The 23,794-nt window shown below is 40.9% G+C and overlaps 2 protein-coding genes across 2 annotated transcripts; one reads left to right on the forward strand and one right to left on the reverse strand.

Annotated features, from left to right (window-relative positions):
- Positions 1 to 1,239: 1,239 nt before the first annotated feature.
- LOC306696056 (ADP-ribosylation factor-binding protein GGA2-like) lies at positions 1,240 to 9,907 on the forward strand. The gene is made up of 16 exons (XM_079159544.1): positions 1,240 to 1,326; positions 2,257 to 2,341; positions 2,764 to 2,839; positions 3,461 to 3,559; positions 4,549 to 4,672; positions 4,854 to 4,954; positions 5,034 to 5,114; positions 5,219 to 5,356; positions 5,772 to 5,985; positions 6,110 to 6,289; positions 6,378 to 6,439; positions 6,531 to 6,643; positions 6,915 to 7,063; positions 7,169 to 7,338; positions 7,895 to 8,005; positions 8,689 to 9,907. Exons 1-16 carry the CDS (start codon positions 1,284 to 1,286, stop codon positions 8,797 to 8,799), a joined length of 1,857 nt encoding a protein of 618 aa, XP_079015670.1. The 5' UTR covers positions 1,240 to 1,283; the 3' UTR covers positions 8,800 to 9,907.
- Positions 9,908 to 11,632: 1,725 nt separating this feature from the next.
- LOC306696332 (3',5'-cyclic-AMP phosphodiesterase 4C-like) lies at positions 11,633 to 23,556 on the reverse strand (the record flags this gene model as incomplete). The annotated part of the gene is made up of 16 exons (XM_079159917.1): positions 11,633 to 12,463; positions 12,590 to 13,237; positions 14,564 to 14,746; positions 14,859 to 14,981; positions 15,294 to 15,448; positions 15,628 to 15,727; positions 16,750 to 16,914; positions 17,027 to 17,125; positions 18,605 to 18,762; positions 18,866 to 18,959; positions 19,476 to 19,638; positions 20,574 to 20,644; positions 20,807 to 20,846; positions 20,970 to 21,152; positions 21,258 to 21,385; positions 23,515 to 23,556. The coding sequence occupies 16 exons, from the start codon at positions 23,554 to 23,556 to the stop codon at positions 12,047 to 12,049; spliced, it is 2,769 nt and encodes a 922-aa protein (XP_079016043.1). The 3' UTR covers positions 11,633 to 12,046.
- Between the last annotated feature and the right edge of the window lie 238 nt (positions 23,557 to 23,794).

The following is a 23,794-nucleotide window of genomic DNA, read 5'->3' on the forward strand; positions in this document are numbered from 1 at the left end:
GTTAATTTGAATAATACTTGAATTATTATGAATGTTTTATAAAAGGGATGAACACTGATTGTTCTCACGTGGTCTGTGTGTTTTATTCAGTTCTGTGAGATTTTACAGGACCAGGCAGCCGAGGACGGGAAGTACCCGCTGTACTTTTATGCAAATGTTCTTGTGCTTTCTCCTGCAAATCGGTATTTAGATTATCTTTTTATTTTAAATACTTAATGGGTTTGTGTAGCATTTAATACTGATCATTACTGTTGTATTTTTTTATTGACAAGAAGGTAACTGAAGTACAGTTTTGATGTACGTTTACTTAAATGGCCCCTTTATGCTGTTTTATACCTCTACTTCAATACAATTCAGGATCAAATATTGTAGTTTTTACTCCACCACACTTGTTTTACAGCTATAGTTAGTACTTTATTCACTGTTAAAGATTTAACATGCAAAATTAAACTACCCAACAGCCTACAAAGTACTTAAAACTAGCTCCACCGCAACCAGGTAGCCTACTAGTAGCCGCGAAATGCTAAACACGTATGAATGCAGAAGTATTAAGAGTTCAGTGCTGAAATATATAATAATGCAAAACTCACAGAGGTTAGTTTGATAAGTACATTTGCTTTGGTTCCCTTGTAATGGAACAGAACACAGAACAGAACACGGAACATAGTACAGAACAAGGAACAGTACACGGAACATAGCACAGTACACGGAACATAGTACAGAACACGGGACATAGTACAGAACATAGTACAGAACATGGAACATAGTGCAGAATACACAAGAACAGACAACACATACACACATGTATCATTTTATGGGTACTTTTTATTTATTCCAATTTCTTTTGCACAGTTTAATAGAATAACTAGCTATAACAATACATCATATTATGATCTCGGCACTAGCTCTGTATCTAAAGTAATTACTTGAGTAACGTTTCATGTACTTCATTTACCACTGGTAATCGCTAACTTAAGTTATCAAATATATGCGGAGTAAAAAGGACAATATTTGCCTCTGAAATGTAGGCAAGTAGAAGTACATTTAATTATTCAAGGACAACTAGCTCAGAATTGCACGTAAGTATAACACTTGAGTAAACAGTGCTATGTAGCGCTGCTGAGGAGAGGGGGTGTGTTAGTATCGTTTTGGCTGCTGTCAGGAGGGTGACTGGGCGTGAGTGTCACATGCCGCCGCACAGTTTGACACCTCCGCTTCCTTCAGAGCAGACGCGCACGGTTCGGCTACTAAACTTCTCTGGAGCTGCAGGAGAAAGAACGGCAATGGCGACCGCTGACAGCCAGACAACCTTTGAGTCATGGCTCAGTAAGTAAACAGGGAAATATATAGAAGCGTTTTGTTTATCTAACTTAATCTCCTCACACAGCTGAACTAACGTTAACTGACACTTTGTTGTTTGCTTACGTCACAGCAACGGTCGGCTCGTGCCGTGAGTTTGACTTAATTACAGTAATAACTGCTTAGATTTTCAGTTGAGTTCTACAATGTGTCGTTTTATTTTAACTTTATCGAAATAAGTTTCGTATTGGTGCAGAAAGTATCCGTTGGAACAGGAAGTTCGTTAGACGATGCGCGCGCCTATAGCCAGCGCTGGAGCGGTGTGTTGTGTTTGCGCTCATGTGCACGCGCAGAACATTCGTATACATTCTTCAATTGCTGAATGAAGTTTTATTTTGAGTAAAAGTAGCAATACTACCATGGGGAAATACACACTGACAAGTCAAAGACCAGCATTTAAGCATAAACTGGAAAGTAAACAAGTTTACCCAATAAAATGTACCGAAATATGAAAAGTACTGCTCTTACATTTCCTTCAGATTAAAGTTTGACATTCTCTTTGTCTTTCTTTAGCTTTTTAGATATTTTCAAAATTCTTGTTTACAATGTAGCGTACGATTAGAGATATAAGTACTATTTATCATGAGCAATGCAACATCTGAATCTTCAAAGTAAATAAAAACTCCATTCAACAGATAAATGAAGGGGAGAAAAGTCTAATGAAAGCCAAAAAGTGAAGTTGTAGGATCTTGAAATAGTAGTGAAAACACTTTAGTATAACGATACTTAGCATAACATATTGATTCCCTTTTTTCTGTGTAGATCTGTCCGTCTTTAATTTTCACTTCCTCATTAAATTATGTAATTGTTTGCATATATTTCCAAGTCTTTGATCTAATTGAAGCACATTATGAAAACATGTTTTTGTACATTAAATCTGTTTCTCTGGTGTTCCAGACCAGGCCACAGACCCAAACAACCAGGAGGACCGATGGGACTGCATCCAGGGCTTCTACCAGCTCGTGGACCAGGAGACTGATGGGTAAACTGAACACAGTCTGTGCACCTCATCAAAGTTCTTTCCTTCTTTTTAAGGTGTTTGCACACAAGTAGTTTCTCAGATCACCCTCTTGCTTCAAACCTGAGCTGAAGTTTTCGGCGGGAGGCTGTTTGCTTCTAGAAGTTACTTTATTGTATTTGCGGCGTTTGAGAAAGAGTTGCTTCACATCCATGTTGCAGAAACAGCCTCTCAGTTACACCATCATGCAAGAGAGAGGAGGACGTCTGCAGCACCTTTCTGCCCTTTGACCCTTTTCTTAGTTTCTATGTTAACGGGTTATAATGTCTTCATGTAGTGTAAATTAAAAGCATTGCTATGTGAATATTACTTATTTAAATATCGGTATCACATGTTTCTCACGGTCTACTCGGGCATTTTAAACGTGACTTGTTTTCTGCTTTCAGGCCACAGGTAGCCGTTCGTCTTCTCGCCCATAAGATCCAGTCTCCACAGGAGAAAGAGGCTCTGCAGGCTCTCACTGTAAGTTATCAGATTCTTCATCTCTACATGTAGTACACAGATGATACACGTTACATATCTGTTGATTTATATTCAGTGTATTTGTCTGAGAAGTTCCCAGAAGCAACAAGCAACTTATTTTTCCCTTCTTTTTAAATTGAAACAACGCATTTAACAAAAATGTCTATCTTTCTAGTTTTGTATCTGTGCTGACACACATATACATCTATTTTTATTTAATGCAATTTATTATAGGTTATGCACGGTATTTGTCATAGCATCCTTTAAAGGTACATTCATTGAAAAATAAATGTCTTTGTTCCGACCCTGGTAGAGGGCGGGCCTGTGGAGAATATCTGTGACTAAATTTCATCACATGGCCCGAGTGACATGAGGGTTTTAAATGGCATTTTGAATCTGCTGTGACAGCACACGGTTTGTCATATAATGTAACTTAGGAAAGCTTCCTGAAGGTTCATGTGCCTCATGTCATGTGCCCTTTTAAAGGTGGTTAACCACGAAACATGCTGTTACAAATCCGTTCTCTTTCTTCTTTGTGTTGCGTAAGAACAAGAGGATTTTGTTTCTTTCATTTTCACATGTTGAGAAAGCTTCCGTTGATCATGACTTGGTGCTTTCCAGGTTCTCGAGGCATGTATGAACAACTGCGGGAAGAGGTTCCACAGCGAGGCTGCCAAGTTTCGCTTTCTCAATGAGCTCCTCAAACTCTTAACGCCAAAGGTAATAATAGAGAGACAGGTGTCCTTAGCTCCTTATGTGTGCATGTACCAATACCATTTCATTCATTAATCATTCATTATATAATCAAGAGTAATGTAACTGGTCTGCTCTGAGCTATTTGGGCAAAAGGCAATGATGGCACACTTTTGACTTTTGAAATTTGACTTTACTGGCAATGTTTTGGCCGGGTAGATTTCATCAGGCCGTATTTCTCTAAATGATTCTCTATTTTTACTTTACTTGAGACGTGTGTGTGTGTGTGTGTGTGTGTGTGTGTGTGTGTGTGTGTGTGTGTGTGTGTGTGTGTGTGTGTGTGTGTGTGTGTGTGTGTGTGTGTGTGTGTGTGTAATGTTTTGTGTAATCAGACTGTTGAGCTTCATTTTGCAGTGTCATCATGAACATTTTTAAAATAATAATACACTTTTATTCTAGGGCAGTTTTTCGATCATAAGTAACAAAGTGCTTCTCTCAAGATGGCAAAGTAAAAATCAATAAATAGCTAAATAGATTAGTCCACTTTCAGTCGTATAAAAAGACAAAAAAAAAATGAAAGTATAATCCAGATGAGCTCTGGGATACAACCGTTTCAAGAAGCAATTTAAAATCCATTGGGAATATTAATATACACAAGTTTTAAGAAACGGAGGTACCATAAATGCAAATCTAAAGCTCCAAACACCAAAATAATAGTATTCACAATATCGATCAGTTCAATTTATTAACAACATGTTGGCTCTCAGACCTTCATCAGTCAATGAGCTCTTTGTGTAAACAAAACCATACTGAGCTCTTCCAGTTGACAACTTAGTGGTACATTAACAAATCATCTACCACGCTACAAAAATATATATCTACTGCTAAATCAAATAGAACAATAGAGATCAACATGAATAAAAGTTTATAGAGTTAAAGACTAATTAAAGAATGTAACAGTTGCTCCCTGAGGATCAACGCTGGTGTGACTGACCTGGTTGATCTTTTCTGAGCAGTACTTTGGCGCGTGGACGCCACAGAATGTGAAAGACAGAGTGACGGAGGTCCTCTACGGCTGGACTCTTTGGCTAAAAGACGAACCCAAGATTCAGGAAGCTTACAACATGCTCAAGAAACAAGGTCTGGATGCAACAGATACACCTAAACTCTTGAGACTAACCTGACCAACAACACTTCAACTATTCACATGATATATTACGAGTTTAGAGATGCATAAAGAGTGATTTATATTGTAATGTGTTGCTTTGTGTTATGTCCTACCAAGAATAAATCAATCATGCCCTTCTTTTTGTTATCTAAGGTATTGTGAAGAAAGATCCCAAACTACCAGACACAATTATAATGGCGCCTCCAACACAAAGAACCACAGACTCTGTTTTTGACCAGGAGGACAAGGCCACAGTGAGTGTTTGTGTTTAATATCCGCTAGTGTTACATCAACTTTCATCCGGCTAAAAACAGGATGTTTCTGTATCATCAGCTGTTAGCCACGTTACTGAAAAGCGCCCGTCCCGAAGACCTGGAAACAGCCAACAGACTCATTAAAAGCACCATGAAAGAGGTGAGCGGTGCTGCTGGCTATGTTTGCATGCATGCAGCTGTAATAGTTGCATGAGTTTGATGTTGATTTGTTTACGTTTGTGTGTGTGTGTGTGTGTGTTTCAGGAGCAGGAGAAGGCAGAGAAAGTGTCAAAGCGTGAATCAACTCTGAAGGAGGTGGAGAGCAGCACCGAGCATCTCAGAGAGCTACTGGACCAGCACACGATCGCTGGAACCTCGTTACAACCGAGTGGTGACGTGAAGGTATGTCGGACATTTTTTACAGACAATCAATCAGCTGGTCAAGGTTGACCACAAAACGCTAAATTGCTAAACACATGGGTCTCAGGCTGCTGAATGTGATTTGTTTGTGATTATTTTTCAAATGATTCTGATGGCAAAACTGTTGCTTTGTGTGTTGTTTTATAAAATATCAGACAATCCCGATGAAGGTCCCACAGAAATGTTCCAATCTTACATTAGGGCTTTAGCACGAGCCTCCATTAAATCAGTGGACCTGAATAAATTAATAACGCTATTAGGTTTAGTGCAACATGTTGCTTCTCTTCTAGTACAACTGATACACGCTGGTCTGTCCCTTGTATGAAGAGATCATCATTGCTCAATAGAAAGATAGTGCAGCCTGGTTCATATCCCGCTCCTCCCTCCCCGGCTGCAGGCCTGGTACGAGAGCTGTGATCGACTGAGGCCCAGCTTGTTCCGCCTGGCCAGCGACACGATGGACGACGACGCAGCTCTGGCGCAGATCCTGGCGGCTAACGACGAGCTAACACTAGTAGTCAACAGCTACAAAGACCGAGTGGGAAAGAAAGAGTGCAACGGCGGACGAGAAAGAAGTAGAAGTGAGGAAGAAGCGGAGGGTAAAAGTAACGGTAGGCCTCATTTTGTCCGCTGTTCTGCTCTTTCTTAGTCGTCCCTGTGGACAACAGCTTGTTTGTGTGTTTGGCTCCGCTCTGTGCCGCTCATCTTTGAGTCTGTCTCGTCTTGTTCCTCCAGCTCCAAAGAGTCCCAGAGAGATTAAAAGCTACCACCTCATCGACCTGTCGGCGCTGGACTCTCCCCACACACACAGAAAAGCTGATTCACCACCGTCCTTTGACTCCTCTTCACCCATGTTTTCCTCCCTTCTGGAAAGTACCTTCCACTCAGCGGCTGAACAGGACTTAAATGAATTAGGTAGGCCTGCATTCGTATTCTAGTTTGTTCTCTCTCTCTCTCTCTCAGTGATGACTCATAATGTAATGATGTTCTGTCCTGTGATTAGATCATCTGGTCTCAAAACAGACTCCAGAGACCACAACGTCGTATTATGAAGAACTTCTACAGGTGATGCTTGGATGTCAAGTTTAAAGATAAACATTTTGAAAAGATTTTGTTTGGAAGAGTGTTTTAACACAGTTTTGTCATCTTCTGTCAGCTCAATGGGGAAGTTCAGATGAACAATGCTGAGCAGAACGGAGGGAGAGGTGTGGTGTTGAGAGCGCGTGGATGTGGGGGGAGCAGTGCTTCATCTAATGGGACTAGCATTTGGTAAGGATGGAGGAAAGAAAGAAACCATTGTAGACTGCCCAAATCAGAAATTACATTTAAAAAGAAAAGTCCAGAACGGAGTCACGCCAATAACATTGGCCTGCTGATGTGTGTTGCTGGACATACGAAGCGAAATCGCAAAAGCAGTAAACAAACAAAATTGCCTTCTTTTATACATGACTCACATTCCTCTCAATTCATGTTTCATTTAGTTTTGTTCTCCGGCTTCATTTAGTGTCCCTATTTCTAAAATGACCTTTTCTTCTATCAGGTCTCTCCCTCAAGACCAACAATTTACTACAGAGTCGGAATCACCGTCCAAGTCGCAGGACCAGCTCAGTGAAATGTCCGGATATCCAGTGAAATTTACCCCAGAACTCCTGAAAAACATCTTTGTTCCAATGGAAACCATTAAATCCAGTATGTTTATTTGGCCAAACAGCTGGCTGAACTTTGTGTGTCATAGTTCCTTTATTATGTGTTTATCGCTCACTGGATAACCTCTTCTCTTCTTGTTTGTGATAGGAAATCTTGAGCCGATCACTGTGTACGATCACGGCGGCGTCCACGTCTCTCTCCATTTCGCCAAAGACTCTCCGCCGGGTCATCCAGGTGTCGCTGTGGTCGTCCTCTCCACGGTGAACACATCTGCCCTCCACGTGAAAGACTTCCTGTTCCAAGCCGCTGTTCCAAAGGTATGAAAATAAACTGCAATTCTTCTTAATTCTTATCAAACAAGTATGAGTTGTTGAGAATTAAGTGTCATCTTTACCTGCGATTTAAGCTAGTTATATTTTTTGAGTACTTTGCTGTTTTAATTTAATTTAAGGAGCATGAATGACAACAATAATTTGTCTGTAAATTGTGTCTCTTGTACTTCAATTGAAGAATAATCCATCTCAATGTCGGTTTTCTCATGTAAGTACCATGTTTGGTTATAAACAGCTGCTACATCTTCCCCCTAGTGTCTCTGTGTTAAAGCTTACCATGGAGACAAATGTTTCAAACAGATGAGCAGTGCTGATTGGTCGCTGCTCCTTTATACCGATTATGTGTTATTTTCAGCATGTTACTGGCGCCTCCTACTGGAGACACTTCAGATTGTCCAGACTGTGAAAAATGTTCAATTTGCTTTTTTTTTTTTTTTTACATTTCATTCGCATTTATCATTCAACGATTTGCTGTGCTGACCGGTTTTCCATGAATTAGTTGAATATCCATTTAAATGTCATTTTATTACTTGTCCTGCAGACCGTATTGGTGAAACTTCAGCCTGCCTCGGGGACAAACTTACCTTCATACAACCCTCTCCTGCGTCCGCCGGCCATCTCCCAGGTCCTCCTATTGGCCAATCCTCAGAATGTGAGTTTGAGGAGCGCTGCTGATTTACATTAAAAGCTCAACATGTTAGATATGACTTCACTGTTACTTACCGTACATTAAACGTACGTGTATACAAGAGCATTACATTTCAGTGTGTTTGTGTCTATATTAGGGGTAGTGCTGTGCTGTTGTATTCTGCTGTTAATTTAGCATCAGTGGTGGAAGAAGTACTCAGATCTTTTACTTAAAAGTAGCAGTACTACATTAGTACAAGCTCAAGTACAAATATAAGCAAAAGTCAGTACTTGTTTTGCAGAAGGGCCCAGTGCTTGTAAAGGTGGAGCTGGTTTAATTACTTTATAACCCCCCCCCCCCCAGGCATAGGAGGGTACTGCACACATGTACACATATGCATGACTGCGCCCGCCTACGTGTTAAAATATACTATCAATACATTTCAATTCATACAGTGAATATTTAGCCTGAAACAACAAAGAAACAAACAATATTCACCGTTGTAATAGCGAGTGACTTTCACTTTTCACTGGTGGATTGCCTGCTAATTCTACACTCTGGTCATAGTATGGTTTGCCATAAAAAGTCATAATATAGGGTGTAATACAAAAGTAATTGTATAGTATTGCATACAAAAAAGTCATAGTATTGTATGTCATACAAATGTAGTCGTATGTACATGTCACATGTTTGGCCTCTTCCTTTAGCGGAGTGTGCGTCTGCGCTACAAGCTGACGCTGACACATGGAGACCATCGGCTGAACGAGAACGGAGAGATCGACAACTTTCCTGACTGGACCTCTTTGATCGGCCACTAAAAAAAACTTCTTGGGACTGAGAACAAAAACTCTGGACCTGAAATCTAGATTGTGAACACAAAAGAGAGTAACGTGAAGAAAAACCCAACAAAAAGGTGGGAAACACCTGCAGTCGATCCTCATGAGGTAAACAACAAACAAATGTCAAAGCTGTATTTTTTGGGAAATTTAAGATATTGTGTTTTCTGATGCCTTAATGATAAAACCTCAGAAAGATTTATATTACTCTTACAAGGTGAGTAAACTCTATATCACATGTTAAAATGTCACAGTTCTGGTGGGTTTGGTTCATCCCTAATTCTTCCTGTTCATGTTCCTTCTGCTGTTTCATCAACTGCTGCCTGTTGTTGAGGTGCAGTTTGATAACGGTTTGTTCACTGTACATGTGCATGCTGACGTATTTATTTGTGCATGAGCATTTGTGACTTAAAACAATCCAGTGCCTTAAGATGGAAGATGTGATGTTTTTAATATGTATTTATGTTAAGAATGAGGTTGTCTTAAGGAATGAATGTGTGAGAAACTTGTCAGAAAATATTGCATTTGCAGGTAATTTGCTGGATTTCACTGCATAATTGTTGAAAAACGTAACGATATCAATGCACTGACGTCACATTTTATACAAGCTGTGTTTTTAAGCACTGCAACTTAAAACAAGAGCAAATGAGGGAAAGATCTTCACCACTACGACTACATTTTGGGAGCATTTAGAAAACTAAATGTGCTACAAATACAGAAAACGGGCACAAACAGGAGTGCTGCAACTTACAATGTCAATGATCGTATTTTTTGCATTTTTCATGTGACGAAAGTTCTGAAGATAATTTCTTAATTTGCTTTGTTTGTTTTTATGACGTGCTAAAGAGTGATCAGTGTTTCCTCACCAGCTGTTTTATACTGTGAAGCTTTATCATTTTGAGCCCAGAGCAAAATAATTCTGTGCAACTGAACCTGTTTATCGTCTCTTACTGTCAGATTTACAGACTTAAAGCCAACGTGAATGTTTCTGTAAATGCTTCCATCCTATTGTTGCTCTGCCACATGTCATCAATAAATACACACGGTCTGAAACACGGTGCGCAACAAAGCTCGTATTCCGGCCCACCAAATCAACCAAATCATCCAAATCCAAAAACAAGATAAAGGTTTTTATGATAATAACATTTTATTATTTATAAATTATTACTATTATTTCTTTGTATTTTTGTATTTCTTTGTGTCGTCATTCAGACAACTCTTGAGATTTAAACCGCTTGTTTAATCAATCCAGCATTACAAAGCTTATATTTATTAAGCTTACATTTATGCAGTTTCCCATCAAGAAAACGGGATTTGTTTTCTCAAAACTGACTTTATTGATGACGCACTATACAATGAATTATGTTTTTTACATACTTTACAATGACTTATGATGCTATTTCAACATGAGTATATTAGTATACTATTACTTTTGCAACTTTTTTTTTTAAATAAAAAAGTCATAGTTTAGTATGTCAAAAAAAATCATAAAAAAGTCATAGTATAGCATGTGGAAAGAATTCATAGTATAGTTTGTCGAAAAAAGTAATTCAATGCCATAGTATTGTATGTCGAAGAGTCATAAAAAAGTCATAGTGTATTATTTATAAAAGTCATAGTATAGAATGTTGAAAAAAGTCATTCAATGTCACAGTATAGCAGAAATCCTAGTATAGTAAGTCGTACAAATTCATAAAAATGCAATAGTATATTATGCTGAAAACAGTCATAGTACAGTGTGTTGGATGTTGTCATAGTTGACTTGACATACTATTGTGTAGCACAGTAAGTCGTAAAAAGTCAATAAAATGCCATAGTATTGTCTGTCGAAGTAAGTCAAAAAAGTCGTATATTATGTTGAAAAACGTCATAAAAAACTCATATGTATGTTGTAAGTCAGTTTTTTGAAAAGTCATTCAATGTTGAAAAAGTTGTAAAAAATCATAAAAATGCAATAGTACAGTATGTTCTTCCACTATAAGTATTTTTAGTCTTTTTGAAATAGTATACTATTACTGTATTGCATTGTTTTTGACAGACTCCACTATGACTATTTTACATCCTATACTGACTTTGTCATGAAAGATCTTTTCCAGTATTATTATTATTATTATTATTCAGGGGAGAAAGATATCTGCAACTGAAAAAAATCCATCCATCAACTTCATTGATCATATTTATTATATGACATCAGCAGATTAAAATACATGTTTATTATGTACACATATGAAACAGGGGTGTTAGATAAAGTGCCAAATTACATTTTTACAAAAACAAAAAAAACAAAAAAAGGGATTTGTGGAAGACCATCACACCCATGTACCCTGGTCCCACAGTTCATTGCTTAACGGACACGTAGCCTTGTTCGGAGGAAGGCTGAATTGCTCAGTGCTGGTCGTGGGTCAGTTTGGCACGATTCACCCGGGAATCAAACTCAACAGTCTGGTAGCGGTGAAACTGTCGTTCTGGGATGAATACTGGGTGTTTTTTTTTAAACATGAACAGACATCGACACATACGACAGGTCAGCCTTTTGAGTTGGACTGCAAATGTTTCCACCTTGACATAATGGTCTCGATATCATTCAGAACCCAGCATTGTTGCTTTAAGGTTAGTATGTGAGGAGGTTAAACTGTTCCTAGACCAGAGCCCAAAGTTGTTCTCAGCATCCTGTTCACAAGTGGAACGTGTTTGTAGTAAATATAAGACGACAGACATTTTCCAGACTTTTTTTTCTCTTTTCTGACAAACAGAGGAAGTTGACTTTCTTTTAACAGTTGTTGGTCATTGTGTTCCTAATAAACAAGACGGTGAAAGAGAGATGATGGGTAGTAGTCCATGAGATCGCACTTAATTGCATGTATGCATTTTAGTTTTTTTTTCAGGAGCTACAAAAGGTCGATAAAACAGTTTCCCCACTTTTATTATCCTCCATTTTATTCCCCACGGCAGTGATGGATGTACAGATACTCTGTGATGAAGACGCAAAAGTCTTTCTATCACTACCAGTTGATTAAGACGCTGCAACAATCAGGAAGGCGAATGCTCCGGTGCTGTACTGTCCGTCTGGGAGCAGTCAAGTTTGTTTAAGACGTCTGCAGTTGAGCCTTCAGCTCTTCATCCTCCCCTATGACAGTCTTACTTCTAACCGTCGAAGCCTTTCGGGCTCCAATTCCATACTTTTACAAAGTTATTCACTGACCCTGTTAAGGTATGTTTTTACACCCAATTAACATTCCTCTTCCTCCTCCTCTCCAGCTTCATCCTCAACAGGCGCCTCCTCCTCTTCTGCTTCTTCCGACTCTCCTTTCTCCTCTTCAATATCTTCTGTTTCTCCAACCTCCTCCTCAGCTTTGTCCTCCATTTCGGCTTCCTCCTCCACTTTCTCCTCTGTCTCACCCTCCTCTTCTTCTAAGTTTTCCTCAGTCTTTGTTGCCTCCTCTTCTTCTTCTTCTTCTCCCTCCATCCTTCCCTCCTCTTTTTCCTCCACTTCTGCCTCCTCATTTTCGAATTCCTCTTCTACCTTTTCCAAAGTTTCCTCACCTTCACCATCCTCAGTCTTTGTTGCCTCCTCTTCTTCTTCTTCTTCCTCCTCCTCCATCCTTCCCTCCACTTCTGCCTCCTCATTATCGAATTCCTCTTCTACCTTTTCCAAAGTTTCCTCACCTTCACCTTCCTCAGTCTTTGTTGCCTCCTCTTCTTCTTCTTCTTCCTCCTCCTCCTCCATCCTTCCCTCCACTTCTGCCTCCTCATTATCGAATTCCTCTTCTACCTTTTCCAAAGTTTCCTCACCTTCACCTTCCTCAGTCTTCGCCTCCTCATTTTCTGCAGCATCCTTGCCTTCCAATTCTTCTTCCTGCTCTTGATCTCCTTCCTGATGTTGATCATTCTCTTCCTCCTCTTCTTTAGTCTCCTCTTCCTCCTCTGCATCGTTTACTTCATCTGTCTTTCCTTCACGGTCTTCTACTTCCTCTGCATGTTCCTCCTCCTCCTCTGCGTTCTCCTCCTCCTCTCCTCCTTCTTCGCCTTCTCTTTCTCCAGTCTCCTCCTCTTCCTCCTCCTCCTCATCATCTTGGACTCCGTTGTGTTCGCTGTTGTGATTCTCCTCGTCTTCTTCCTCAGTTTCTACATCGTCCAGCATACGGTCTGCACCCGCGTCATCACAGGCGCTCATCCTGCCGTTGCTCCTCAGGTGTATGTGGTTGTGGTTGTTGTGCTCCAGGTCCTCCAGGCTGAGTTCGAACTGGAAGCGGTCATGCTGCAGGTGTCTGTCCGGGGGAGGTGATGGGGACTGGGGCATGGTGTTCAGATACCACTCCCTGTTCTCCTCCAGCGTGTCCAGCAGCTCCTGGGCGTCTGGGTGCACCAGGTCAGCCCACGTCTCCCACAGCGGGTGGACGATGTAGTCGATGAAACCCACCTGAACAAAAAAAAAAAAAGAATCACACTTAAATAAATAATTAGACATTTAGGGACATTTCCAATATGCTGGATTGCTTTCTTGCCCAGAGTTTGATGAGAAGACTGATACCATTCTCATGTTTGTGTGGTATATATAAAAAAGGTACAGCCTGCAGCCAGTTAGCTTAGCATAACTACTGAAAACGAAGGAACAGCTAGCCTGGCTTTGTCCAAATGTAACAAAATCGGCCTACCAGCACATCTTAAACTCACACATTAACAGATTATATCTTTGTTCAATCCATTCAAGTTAAAATTGACAATTTGTGGTCTTAAAGGGACTCAGGGAAGTCCTCATGCCCCCTGTAGAATTGTTGTTTATTCTGTACACATGACATCTATTGCACTTCTGTCCATCCTGGAGAGGGATTCCTCATCTGTTGTGCCTGAGGTTTCTTCTTTTTTATCTCGGGTCCAATGACAGAGGATATTGTACTTTGTACACACTGTAAATCCCCCCGAGGCAAACTTGTGATATGTGATAACGGACTATACAAATAAAATTGAATTGAATTAAAAATATTGAAATTAACTTTGGGCAGAGCCAGGAAAGCCGTTAACGTTTATTTCCAAACATCTATCGTACAGACATCGGAATGGTATCAATCTTCTCATTTAACTCTCGGCAAGAAAGCAAATAAGCTATTACCGGAAGTTTGACAGAGAAAAATGTCACTGTTTAACATCATGGAGATCAGAAGAGGCATATGACTGAAGCTGCTGCCAGCTGGATGTTGACACAGTTGTGATGCATGCATCCAAAATACGATAACAGCTTTAATGATTGCCAGAATGTACTTAAGTTATTCCAGGCTTCGTTACTGGGCCAGATTTATGAAAAATAATGTTTTTCATGTTGGGGGGGAATCAAAGTCTAGCTCAACAAACCCATGTCCGCCTCTTTCTCTTGCCACGAAGCAAAACAAGAATCATTGAATTAATTGTAATTATTTTGGTGATCCTTTGACTTATATTCTAGCGCCGTCGTCAGGTGACTTCTTTTCCAATATTTTGGTTTATGACCATCAGTCTCAGCTCTACTTTTAATTTAATTACATACTTTGACTTCTACTTGACTAAACTATAACTTGTGACATAGCTTTTCATGATATAATATACTTTCCCTCCACGCTGCCACGGAGTGAAACTTGTGTTTGTCAATGACACAAACAATGGCCATTCACACTTCTAACAGTCTTCACAATAAACTGAAGGGTTCAAGCTTCAAACACAGTTTCAATCAATCAATTTGGAAAGTGGATGGGAGAGCGGGATTGAGCGTTACCTGACTCTTCTCCACGGAGGCGGTGTGTTTGTCACACATGGCGCTGATCTCCATCCCTCTCTCTCGCTCCTTGTCACCCTGTCGGAAGAACTCCTCCATGATCCTCTCCGTCCACTGTCTGTATAACGGCAGCGTCTTGGTGGGGTTGCTCAGGTCTGCACAGTGCACCATGTTCCTCAGCACCTAAAACGCACACATTGCACGGTGAAAATAACAATTTTATTCACACGGTTCAGTAGATTCTTGCACCGGTGACCGTGGTCTGCGTGAGCAGCCATACCGGCAAGAAAGTTACCTGTATCCGTTCCGTGTAGTTGTCCAGGAGCAGCACACCGGAGCTGGTCACCTTCTTGGTCTCCACCATGGTCTTCAGATCAGCCAGGAGGGTCATGTGTTTGGACATGTCTGTGGCCAACACCTGCAGACAGAGACAGTCAGAAAAAAATAGAATAGAAGCACAAAGATCCAAACTAACCTCTGACCTTATCGGTCAAATGAAACCAAAAACCAAGGATGAGTGATGTGATGCGAGATTGGTTTCAGGGATGAGGATAGTCATTTAAAAGAGGGTACTGCCACACAAAGAGCACTTATTTAAAATGATTCTGAGATCCTTAGCATTGGCAGCTAAAATAAAATAAAAATGAGTTAATTAACCAAAGCTGATGGAGAACTTATTTGTCTATAATCTAACTGGTGCGGCGTGAGATGTGGTAGAAAATGTCCTGACCATATCGATGACGAGCTTGCGAAGGCTCTGACGCTGTCGCTTGGTGAGGTTCTGGAAGATGTCACAGTGTTCCTGGTGCAGAAGCTTGAAGCCCACAGCGAGGTGGTGGTTCTCCAAAACGGACTCATCGTTATACATGAGGGCCAGCTCAGAGTCTGGGCACAGTGAAGAGAGAGAGATTATAACTTTTGTCTCTGTCTGTGTGTGTGTGTGTGTGTGTGTGTGTGTGTGTGTGTGCATGTGCGTGCGTGCATGTGCGTGTGTGTGTGTGTGTGTGTGTGTGTGTGTGTGTGTGTGTGTGTGTGTGTGCGCGTGTGTGTGTGTGTGCACTCACTAGTGTTGATGAGGAACTGATTGGAAACCCCGGGGTGGTCTACATCGTGGATCGCTGCAGCGAACAGAGCAGCGAGGATCTCCAGGTCGGTGAAGACGGCCTACAAGGAACAAGAAGTCAGAGAAACCTAGATATTCTCATCCCTTATATATATATATTAATTTGTCTGTTTATTTAGTAAGTGAAAAGCAGCCCTCAAACAGAAAGAGGTACAACTTGAATTAAAGGTGTTTGCAAAGGCTGGCCTTGTGTTACATGCTTGTGTTATGACTGGATACTGCTCTAAAATCAGTCAACGAGACATAAAGTAATGAACATTTTTATATTATAATGGCTTTAATACTGTCACATGCTCTTTGACAACCTGAGTGCAGCTTGCAAAATATACAATAAAGTTTATATATATTCTTTTTTAATACATGAAATCGTTTTGATTATTATCATCTCTACACATTGCCCATATTCTCTAAACGTTATACTCTGAGCTTTAGCACATTCCTGCACAAATTATTAGCCGTTTTAACAAGGTCACAAATCACATTACCTCTCTGCTCAGGCACTAAACTGGTGACTTGTATCATTTGAAGTCCTGTTACTCTCTACAAAGCCGTAGCTAATCTAGGACCTTCATATATCAGCGACTGCCTTTCATTTTGAGCATGACATGTGCTATACAAATAAAGTTATTATCATTATAAATTACATTCAATTACATTTAGCTTAGTCCATGAAGGGATGCCACAAGTACTGACACAAGTTCCTCTAGTTGTATGTGCTGCCTGATATCTCTTCACCATCAAATGTAACTGGGAGGTTTTGGGTTTTTCCAGTTCTATTAACTTTAAAAAGGTTGCGATATTGCAATTGACAATATCTTTATTGAACCTGACAGCTCAAAGCTCAAGCTTTTATATACATACGTTTAAATGAACAAATGATTGTTGTAACGTTGTTTTTGAACATTTATCGCTCAGCATCTGGAAAGGTTAGGTTCTCAGTTTTCCAGCCTTGGTTTGATAATACAGTTCTGTATAACATGTGTGTGTGTGTGTGTGTGTGTGTGTGTGTGTGTGTGTGTGTGTGTGTGTGTGTGTGTGTGTGTGTGTGTGTGTGTCAACCTACATCAAGAGCAGGTGTGGACAGGAGGACGTGGATGGACTGGGTGACATCCGCAGCATGGAGGCTGTTGTGGTACGGTACATTTCCATGATAATGGTCCTCCAGCGTCATCACATAAGTGACAAAGGTGTCGACTGGGATACGAAACGTCTTCAACAGCTCTCGCTCCTGATGAGGGAGGACGGAGCCACAACTTCACACTCATGGACAAACACGCGCATCATGTGTACATACGCAAACCCAACACACACACACACACACACACACTCAGTTTGTTTACCTGGAAGATGGTGTACATGATGCAGCTTAGAGGCCTGTTGTTGGAGAATTCTGCTAATCTGAATACGTTGAAGCTCCATTTGTCCAGATCCTCCAACTCCTGCTCAAACACCACACAGAGGCAGACATAATGTTAGAAATGTCCTCTCTAAAACCCACAATTCCAGCACCTTCGTGTATTACTTCAAGTATGAAGTACACGTTTAATAAATGGGATTCTGGCTTGTATATGTGGTGAGGGACGGTTGGGACAAGACTGATCGCTGTGCTCCTCTGTAGATTCATTTAATTGACTTTGTTGTGCACTCAACAAAATTTCATGTGAATATTTTGTTTACTTGTTTCAAATTCAATGACAATATCCTGAAGAAAGAAATGTGCAGCAGAATTTAACATAGAGCTCGTCAATAAGCAAAATGTAACAAATCACAACCATTATGGTAACAAGATGGTTTGTTAAAGATCTCGTGAATTCTCACGTGATTTTTGTGATATCACGAGAATCCAGCTGCCATGCAAGATTATCATTATATATCTTTAAGTGTTTTTTACAAATTACCTAAATGAATAAACTGAGAAAGAGCAACAACATATATATCCAGCAATTGAACCAACCAATTAGAGGTGAAACAATTCGTTGTTTATTTGATTGATTTGATTTGACAGAGACAAAAAACATTTTTTTTACTCCTCTGTGAGAGTAAACTGAACACCTTTGGGTTTCGGACTGTTTGTAGGACAAAACAATCCATCTGAATAACTCACCTTGATTTAAGGTTGGTATGGCAGCTTTTCAATATTTCTTTTGACATTTTATAGACCCAACAATTAATCAAGTAAATAGCTGTCAGAGAATTCACAGCCCTAAATTACTTTGGGCAAACACTAGAAATTATGAATATCTATAACCTCTTTGACTGACTGACTAGTCCACTTCTTAATGATGATGACAGGCCACAACACATTTTTTCTTTCAGCCACGCTAAAGGTGTGGCTGTCTGAATGGATGTCAGTGGAATGCCATGGAATGTGGTACAGACATTCATGTTCCCCTCAGGATGAATTCCCACTTTGGTGATTTAAAAACCAAGGTAAAGCAGGGACAGTTTCCATCCTACTGTGGGCTTTTCAAACATTTGGTGCAACAGACTGGATGGAATTAAACAATGTGGCACCAAGCACAAAATACACACAAAAGAAATAACCAAGAAATACCATCTTTATGCGATGCAGACATGGAGCGAACGTTTAAGTACTATGAGCACATCACAGAAAACCTCGCCTTTCAATCTCAACGTGATACTAAAAGAGCCTCAGCCGTAAACCATTAAAAGAAGAAAAGTGCAGGAGACAAGCTTCCTCCATACTACTGGAAGGGTCAACTGAGCCAAGATTGAAATAAAACTATTCACAAGCAAAGACGCAAATCTACGGAGCCCCCGGTCCTGAAAGATTTTATCTCGTGTGCACGAGATACAAAGAATAAATCCGTGTTCACAGTCCAAGTCTGAACATGGATTTATTTGTGAACCTTGTTTTGAAGCGTGAGTCAGAGAAAAAAAAGAGAAGACAACGAGACCTTGGCAAGCTCATCCTCGTGGTCTGTGTTGACACCGAAGCGAGGCATGGAGGAGCTGGAGAGGCTGGAGCTGTGAGACAGCTTCTTCACTCCGCTGATGTGACTCATAGATTTGTCTTTCAGGGTGGGAGACGGGATTTCCACGTCGTTCTGCTTGTCTACAGATTGATGGACAAACACACACACATAGATAGATTCATTGTTTTTATTTGGCGTAAATAGGACGTGGACCAGAAAAAAGGAGACTGTGGTCCCACTCACCCATGAAGGTGCTGGAGATGTATTCAGACACCTGGTTGCCTGAGCGACTCATCTCTGACATGTGGGACAGCTCTCTGTTCAGCATCCTCTTAAACTGTGGAGGAATGAGAGCAAAACAGAGATATGAGTCAATGAAGTGCCGGATAACTAAGAGCTAATATACAATACAGAACTCTTTTTGGATCTGGAGTTTGCAGAAACATAACGGGAACATGGTGCTGGCATTAGTTTATAGTAACATTACAGTTCAGCATAGAGACCTATACCAATATACAGCAGATAAATGAGCATAAAGAATCTGATAACGAAAGATTAGCCAATCATTAAAACATATTTTAGGAAATGATACCTTAGATTTCGTTATTCGAACGTTGTGACATAAAGATATATAATGAGCGGAACATTGTAAATGACCGTAACAACAAACAATATGACAGTAAATCATGAATAAATACAAAAACACAGCAGAATATTTATAATCTAAAGAAAAACGTCAAAGTCCATAAAAATGTGCTGTAGTTTCCATCTTCAACATATACTGTGTGTTTACATATGTATTAGCCTGCTGATATGTGGGCTGGACTGGTTGGTTCAGGGATGTTTTGCAAACCTTGTTGGAGGCCATTTCGCTGACAGAGCGGTGCGTCTGAACGGTCTCCAGCTGGTCGAGGCACCAGTCCAGCTCCTCCAGAGTGTCCAGGGCGAGCTGCTGGTACTGCTGGTCTGATAGAGACGCCCTGGGACTGACGCACACTCCAATCAGAGGAGACCTCCTGAGGACGCAACGGCTTAGTTTCACCTGACAGACACTGTGGTTATCAAGGCATTGTTTGCCTTGACTGGTGCAAGTCACCAGTGGTGCAAGTCACTGGTGCAAGTCACCAGTCAAGTCCCAAGTCAAGACTGTCAAGGCCCAAGTCAAGTCCCAAGTCAAGACTGTCAAGTCCCAAGTCAAGTCCCAAGTCAAGTTCCACGTTAAGTCACAAGTCAAGTCCCAAGTCAAGACAAGCGACTGAACTGAACCATAAAAAAAGATCTTGGGAATCATTTGTCAAATGTCTGGGAATGGTTAGTGTTAACGTTAGTTGATTTTGTCAATTTGATTCTAAAGTCATCAAATGTGTGACTCGAGTCTAAACATCTGCATGTTTTAGATTTGTCATTTTTAGAGATATTTATAGTTATTATATATTTCCTATTCCACAAATAGTTTTTAAGCTTATAGATTGTCTTTAGTTTTCTTTCTTCTCCTTCGCCCTGTGTGTGTGTGTGTATCTGTTGATCTGACGAGCTGCTGAGTACAATTTTGTAATAAAGCTGTATTGAATTGAATCTAACATTGGGAACATAAATGATACAGCATGAAAGTTGTTCTCTCTCTCTTTGTATTAACGATTAACAAAAGCTACGAGAAAATAATAATCTGTACGATCTGGATGGCCTGATGCAGGGTTTTGGTCACGTGCTAATAAAGTTGAAAACCAATGCTCAAGTACTGCATGACTACTGTTCCTAATTATTTAAAAGTTACTGTAGTCACAAAATGAGTGTGTGAGTATGACATGAGATGCGTGCTTATAATGACAAGTAGCTTTATTAATGTGTCATATACTGTAGTAAAGTAGATTGTTGTTCCGTCTGAACTGGTTACACAAATGCCAACATACGACCATAATGGGACATTGCAGGACAACGAGTTGGTACTGACTGGACTGGTGTTGTGGAGACGTTGGCAAGAATGGTGAAGTTGCTCCGCACTGATCGCAGACTGGCCAATACCTAAATAATAATAATAACAAATAATCTGAGAAATATACATATCCTAATGGTTGCTTTTAGAAATGATGAATGCACACACTGTTTTCAATTGCTCAACATGCTAATTTAACCATTTTTCAACCACCATGAAACATTTTACACAATGATTTATCCACTACTCACTTGAGCAAAAGGTGTGACAATGAAGTCCTCTCCTGTGTGCCTGAGAGAGAGTTGAAAATAAGAGCGGAAGCAGAGATGATTTTTCAACATATGACTGCAACCACACACACATTCTATCCCCCTATTAACTCATTTTTTTTGTATTTTTGTCTCTGAGGCTCACCCTTCGCTGGCGAGGGACGAGTTACGTGAGACCGTCTTGGGCGACATGTCGTAGTCCGAGTCTGAACGGTAGAGGAAGGACTCCCTTCTCTGACCCTGGGGAAAGGAGGTGTGCAGGGTGAGGCCTGGACTCTGCGAACCCAGAGGGGTGTGACCTGGTGACACGCCATTTTCTGCTTCGTAACTGCATCGTGAGGAGAGGAGGAAAAGTGAGCATCTAGAAAAAGCTTTGTGCGACGAGTAAATCTATGGTTTGTGTGTGTGTATGTGTGTGTGTGTGTGTGTGTACCTGTCAGTGTCTGCTTGCGTGATGGAGATGCGTGGCGGGATGCGGAGGGGAAGGGTTGTTGGACGCGATACGTTGCTCAGGACCTCAGGTGAACGCGTGCGGTCTCGAGGGCGGAGCCAGCAGGGTACCTGTAGAGTTAGAAGGAAGGGTTAGTATATGATAGTAGTCACCAGCTGTTTGCAGGTATACGGCACAATGTGTACGCTCTGTCTCTCTTATGTTAAAGGCTGGGGAAACAGGAAACCGATTAACTGAAGATCTGTGCATGAAGTGTGTTTAAGTTTCTTATAGTTAACAAAATGAACCACTAATCATTCAATACCTTTCAGTGCAGTCAATACATAAATATTTTGCAGACCATTTCATTTGAATGTATTGTTACTGTGCTTCTAGGCAGCCATGATGTTTCCAGTCATTTAAGTGCAACAGAAATACAATTATCTTAACTAGTCAGATTGTTTTGGTCACTTGGAGCCGAAACAAGCTGTTAACACCTCAATGACATAATATCACTTTTTAATTTGATTTGACAAACTTGTTGTGAAAATAGCTGCCTATTTACACATCCAGCAGACCAGGAGGAACATGTATTTGGAGTTGTGTTGTGTCAACTAAATAGTACTTTAGCTGTGTTTTGCTCTTTATCAACACCTGCGATAACTTTTTGACTTTTTAGCGGCTAAAGCCTCGACTGTGTTCAACAGCTAGTTGCTAACTGTTGCTGTCTCTTAGCCCTCTGGTGCTCGGCAGTCAGTTTACAGTGGATTTGATCAGTAATGTTGCAGGACGTAAAAACCAAAACAATAAGCGGAGGAGTTCAGTTCGTCACTACGACAGACCCCGTTCACATCACACACAGCTATTTCATCTATTGTTAATATAAAAACATTAATTATTGCATCTATCACAGTAAACATCAAGTCTGCATAACATGTTCTCATTATTATTGTTGCATAGTGATGTATTTTAAGCACAGACTGATTTAGAAATACTGCACTAAATTATCTCTTAATGCTCAAGCAAGTCTTCCTATTGTGCCCAAATTAATGGAAGCCAGGAAACACATAAACATCCTAAAACACAGTATTATGCTGTCTAGTGTGTTTATATAATTTGTAGTTAAACGGGCAAAAACATGCCAAATCAAAGAGTATGGTCATTTAATATAATGTTCACATGAGGGAGGGGGGTTAATACTGGTCCCATGCAGGTTAATGCACCAATGCTTCGTTTCAATACCTGGAGACTAGATGAGAGTCTTCTGCTCCTCCCTCTGCGTAGCTCAGCCCCGAGTGTGGCTCCGGACGTATAAGATCGACTGTAGCGCGATGACTCCGCCTTCTCTCCAGCACCTGCTATATATGAGTCTTTGCCCTGTGAGACAGAGAGGGAGAGCCGCCGATGGAGGCAGAGAGACAAAAAAATGAATAGAAAAAAAACATAAATTCAGAGTCAGCAATAAAAATGAAAGTTGGTCCGTGCAGTCGTCATTTAAGCACATTCACCAAACCATGGTTACATATTCAAATACTGATGAGTGAAGAAACACAAACTGTAAATCAGCAATGTGCGAGTGTTTACATGCCTGTGACTGTGTGTGACTGTGTGTGTGTGTGTGTGTGTGTGTGTGTGTGTGTGTGGGATAAGGCCTCCACAGACTGAGCTCTTGGAGGCTGATCTGCACTGCAGTACCGTAGCAACAAAACACTGGGGGAATGGTAGCAGTTGCTAGGCAACAGTGCCGTGTTGCTTGCATGCTGTGTTTGATGTCGTCCAGGCCCAGATGTGGAAAGATGTTCGCAACCACACACACACACACACACGCACACACACACAAAAGGTATAGGCACTCGCTCCTCATCATAATCAATAAAAGAGCGCTTGAATATTTGCAGACAGTATTATGTCCTTCAGCCCCCCCCAAAAAATAGCAGATTTCCATAGAGCCTTCATTTAGCTGGGGCTCATATACATACAGGACTATGACGGACTGAGTAGTTCACACTATGTAAATGGGGGCGGAGGAGGACAAACTGTCCACTCTGACTTCTGAGTGCGTCCACAGACCTTGACAACAAGAACAAAGGGAGCCTTGGCTAGATGTGTGAAAGTCACGAGGTTTGTGTGTTATAGTAAGCGTTCAAGAAAACACACACACACACAGTCCAGTGTGACCGGACTGCTCTGCCTTTTATCTACTCTCATTGGAACAAGAGACAAAGTTATAGTTTTCTGGAGGTTTGTTTATTATTCTCACCTCTTCTCCAGTCACAGACAGCACGCTGCGGCTCTTCTTCATCCTGATTGGCTCGTTCTGGGCCCCAGGGCGGAGCGTTCCGGAACCCAGGCAGCAGAGCAGGTGGAGAGCCAGGACCGGAGAGGTCAAAGGTCACTGCAAGGTCAAAACCGGGGTCAGACCGGGTCACAACCGGCCCCCATCGGAGCTGACTCGGCCAGCCAACCACCTCGCTCGCGCTATCTCCACACCTCCGTCTCCAGATGGCTGAAACCAGGCGTCCAACCTGCCGTTAAATGCT

The sequence above is a fragment of the Pholis gunnellus genome, assembly GCF_910591455.1.
Source record: "Pholis gunnellus genome assembly, chromosome: 5".
Classification (NCBI taxonomy): Eukaryota; Metazoa; Chordata; class Actinopteri; order Perciformes; family Pholidae; genus Pholis; species Pholis gunnellus.

Coding starts and splice junctions, on each gene's coding strand:
- LOC306696056 (XM_079159544.1), top strand. CDS start 1,284: ATGGCGACCGCTGACAGCCAGACAACCTTTGAGTCATGGCTCA. Junction 2,342..2,763: donor GTGGACCAGGAGACTGATGG/GTAAACTGAACA, acceptor TTCTGCTTTCAG/GCCACAGGTAGCCGTTCGTC. Junction 7,064..7,168: donor AATGGAAACCATTAAATCCA/GTATGTTTATTT, acceptor TGTTTGTGATAG/GAAATCTTGAGCCGATCACT.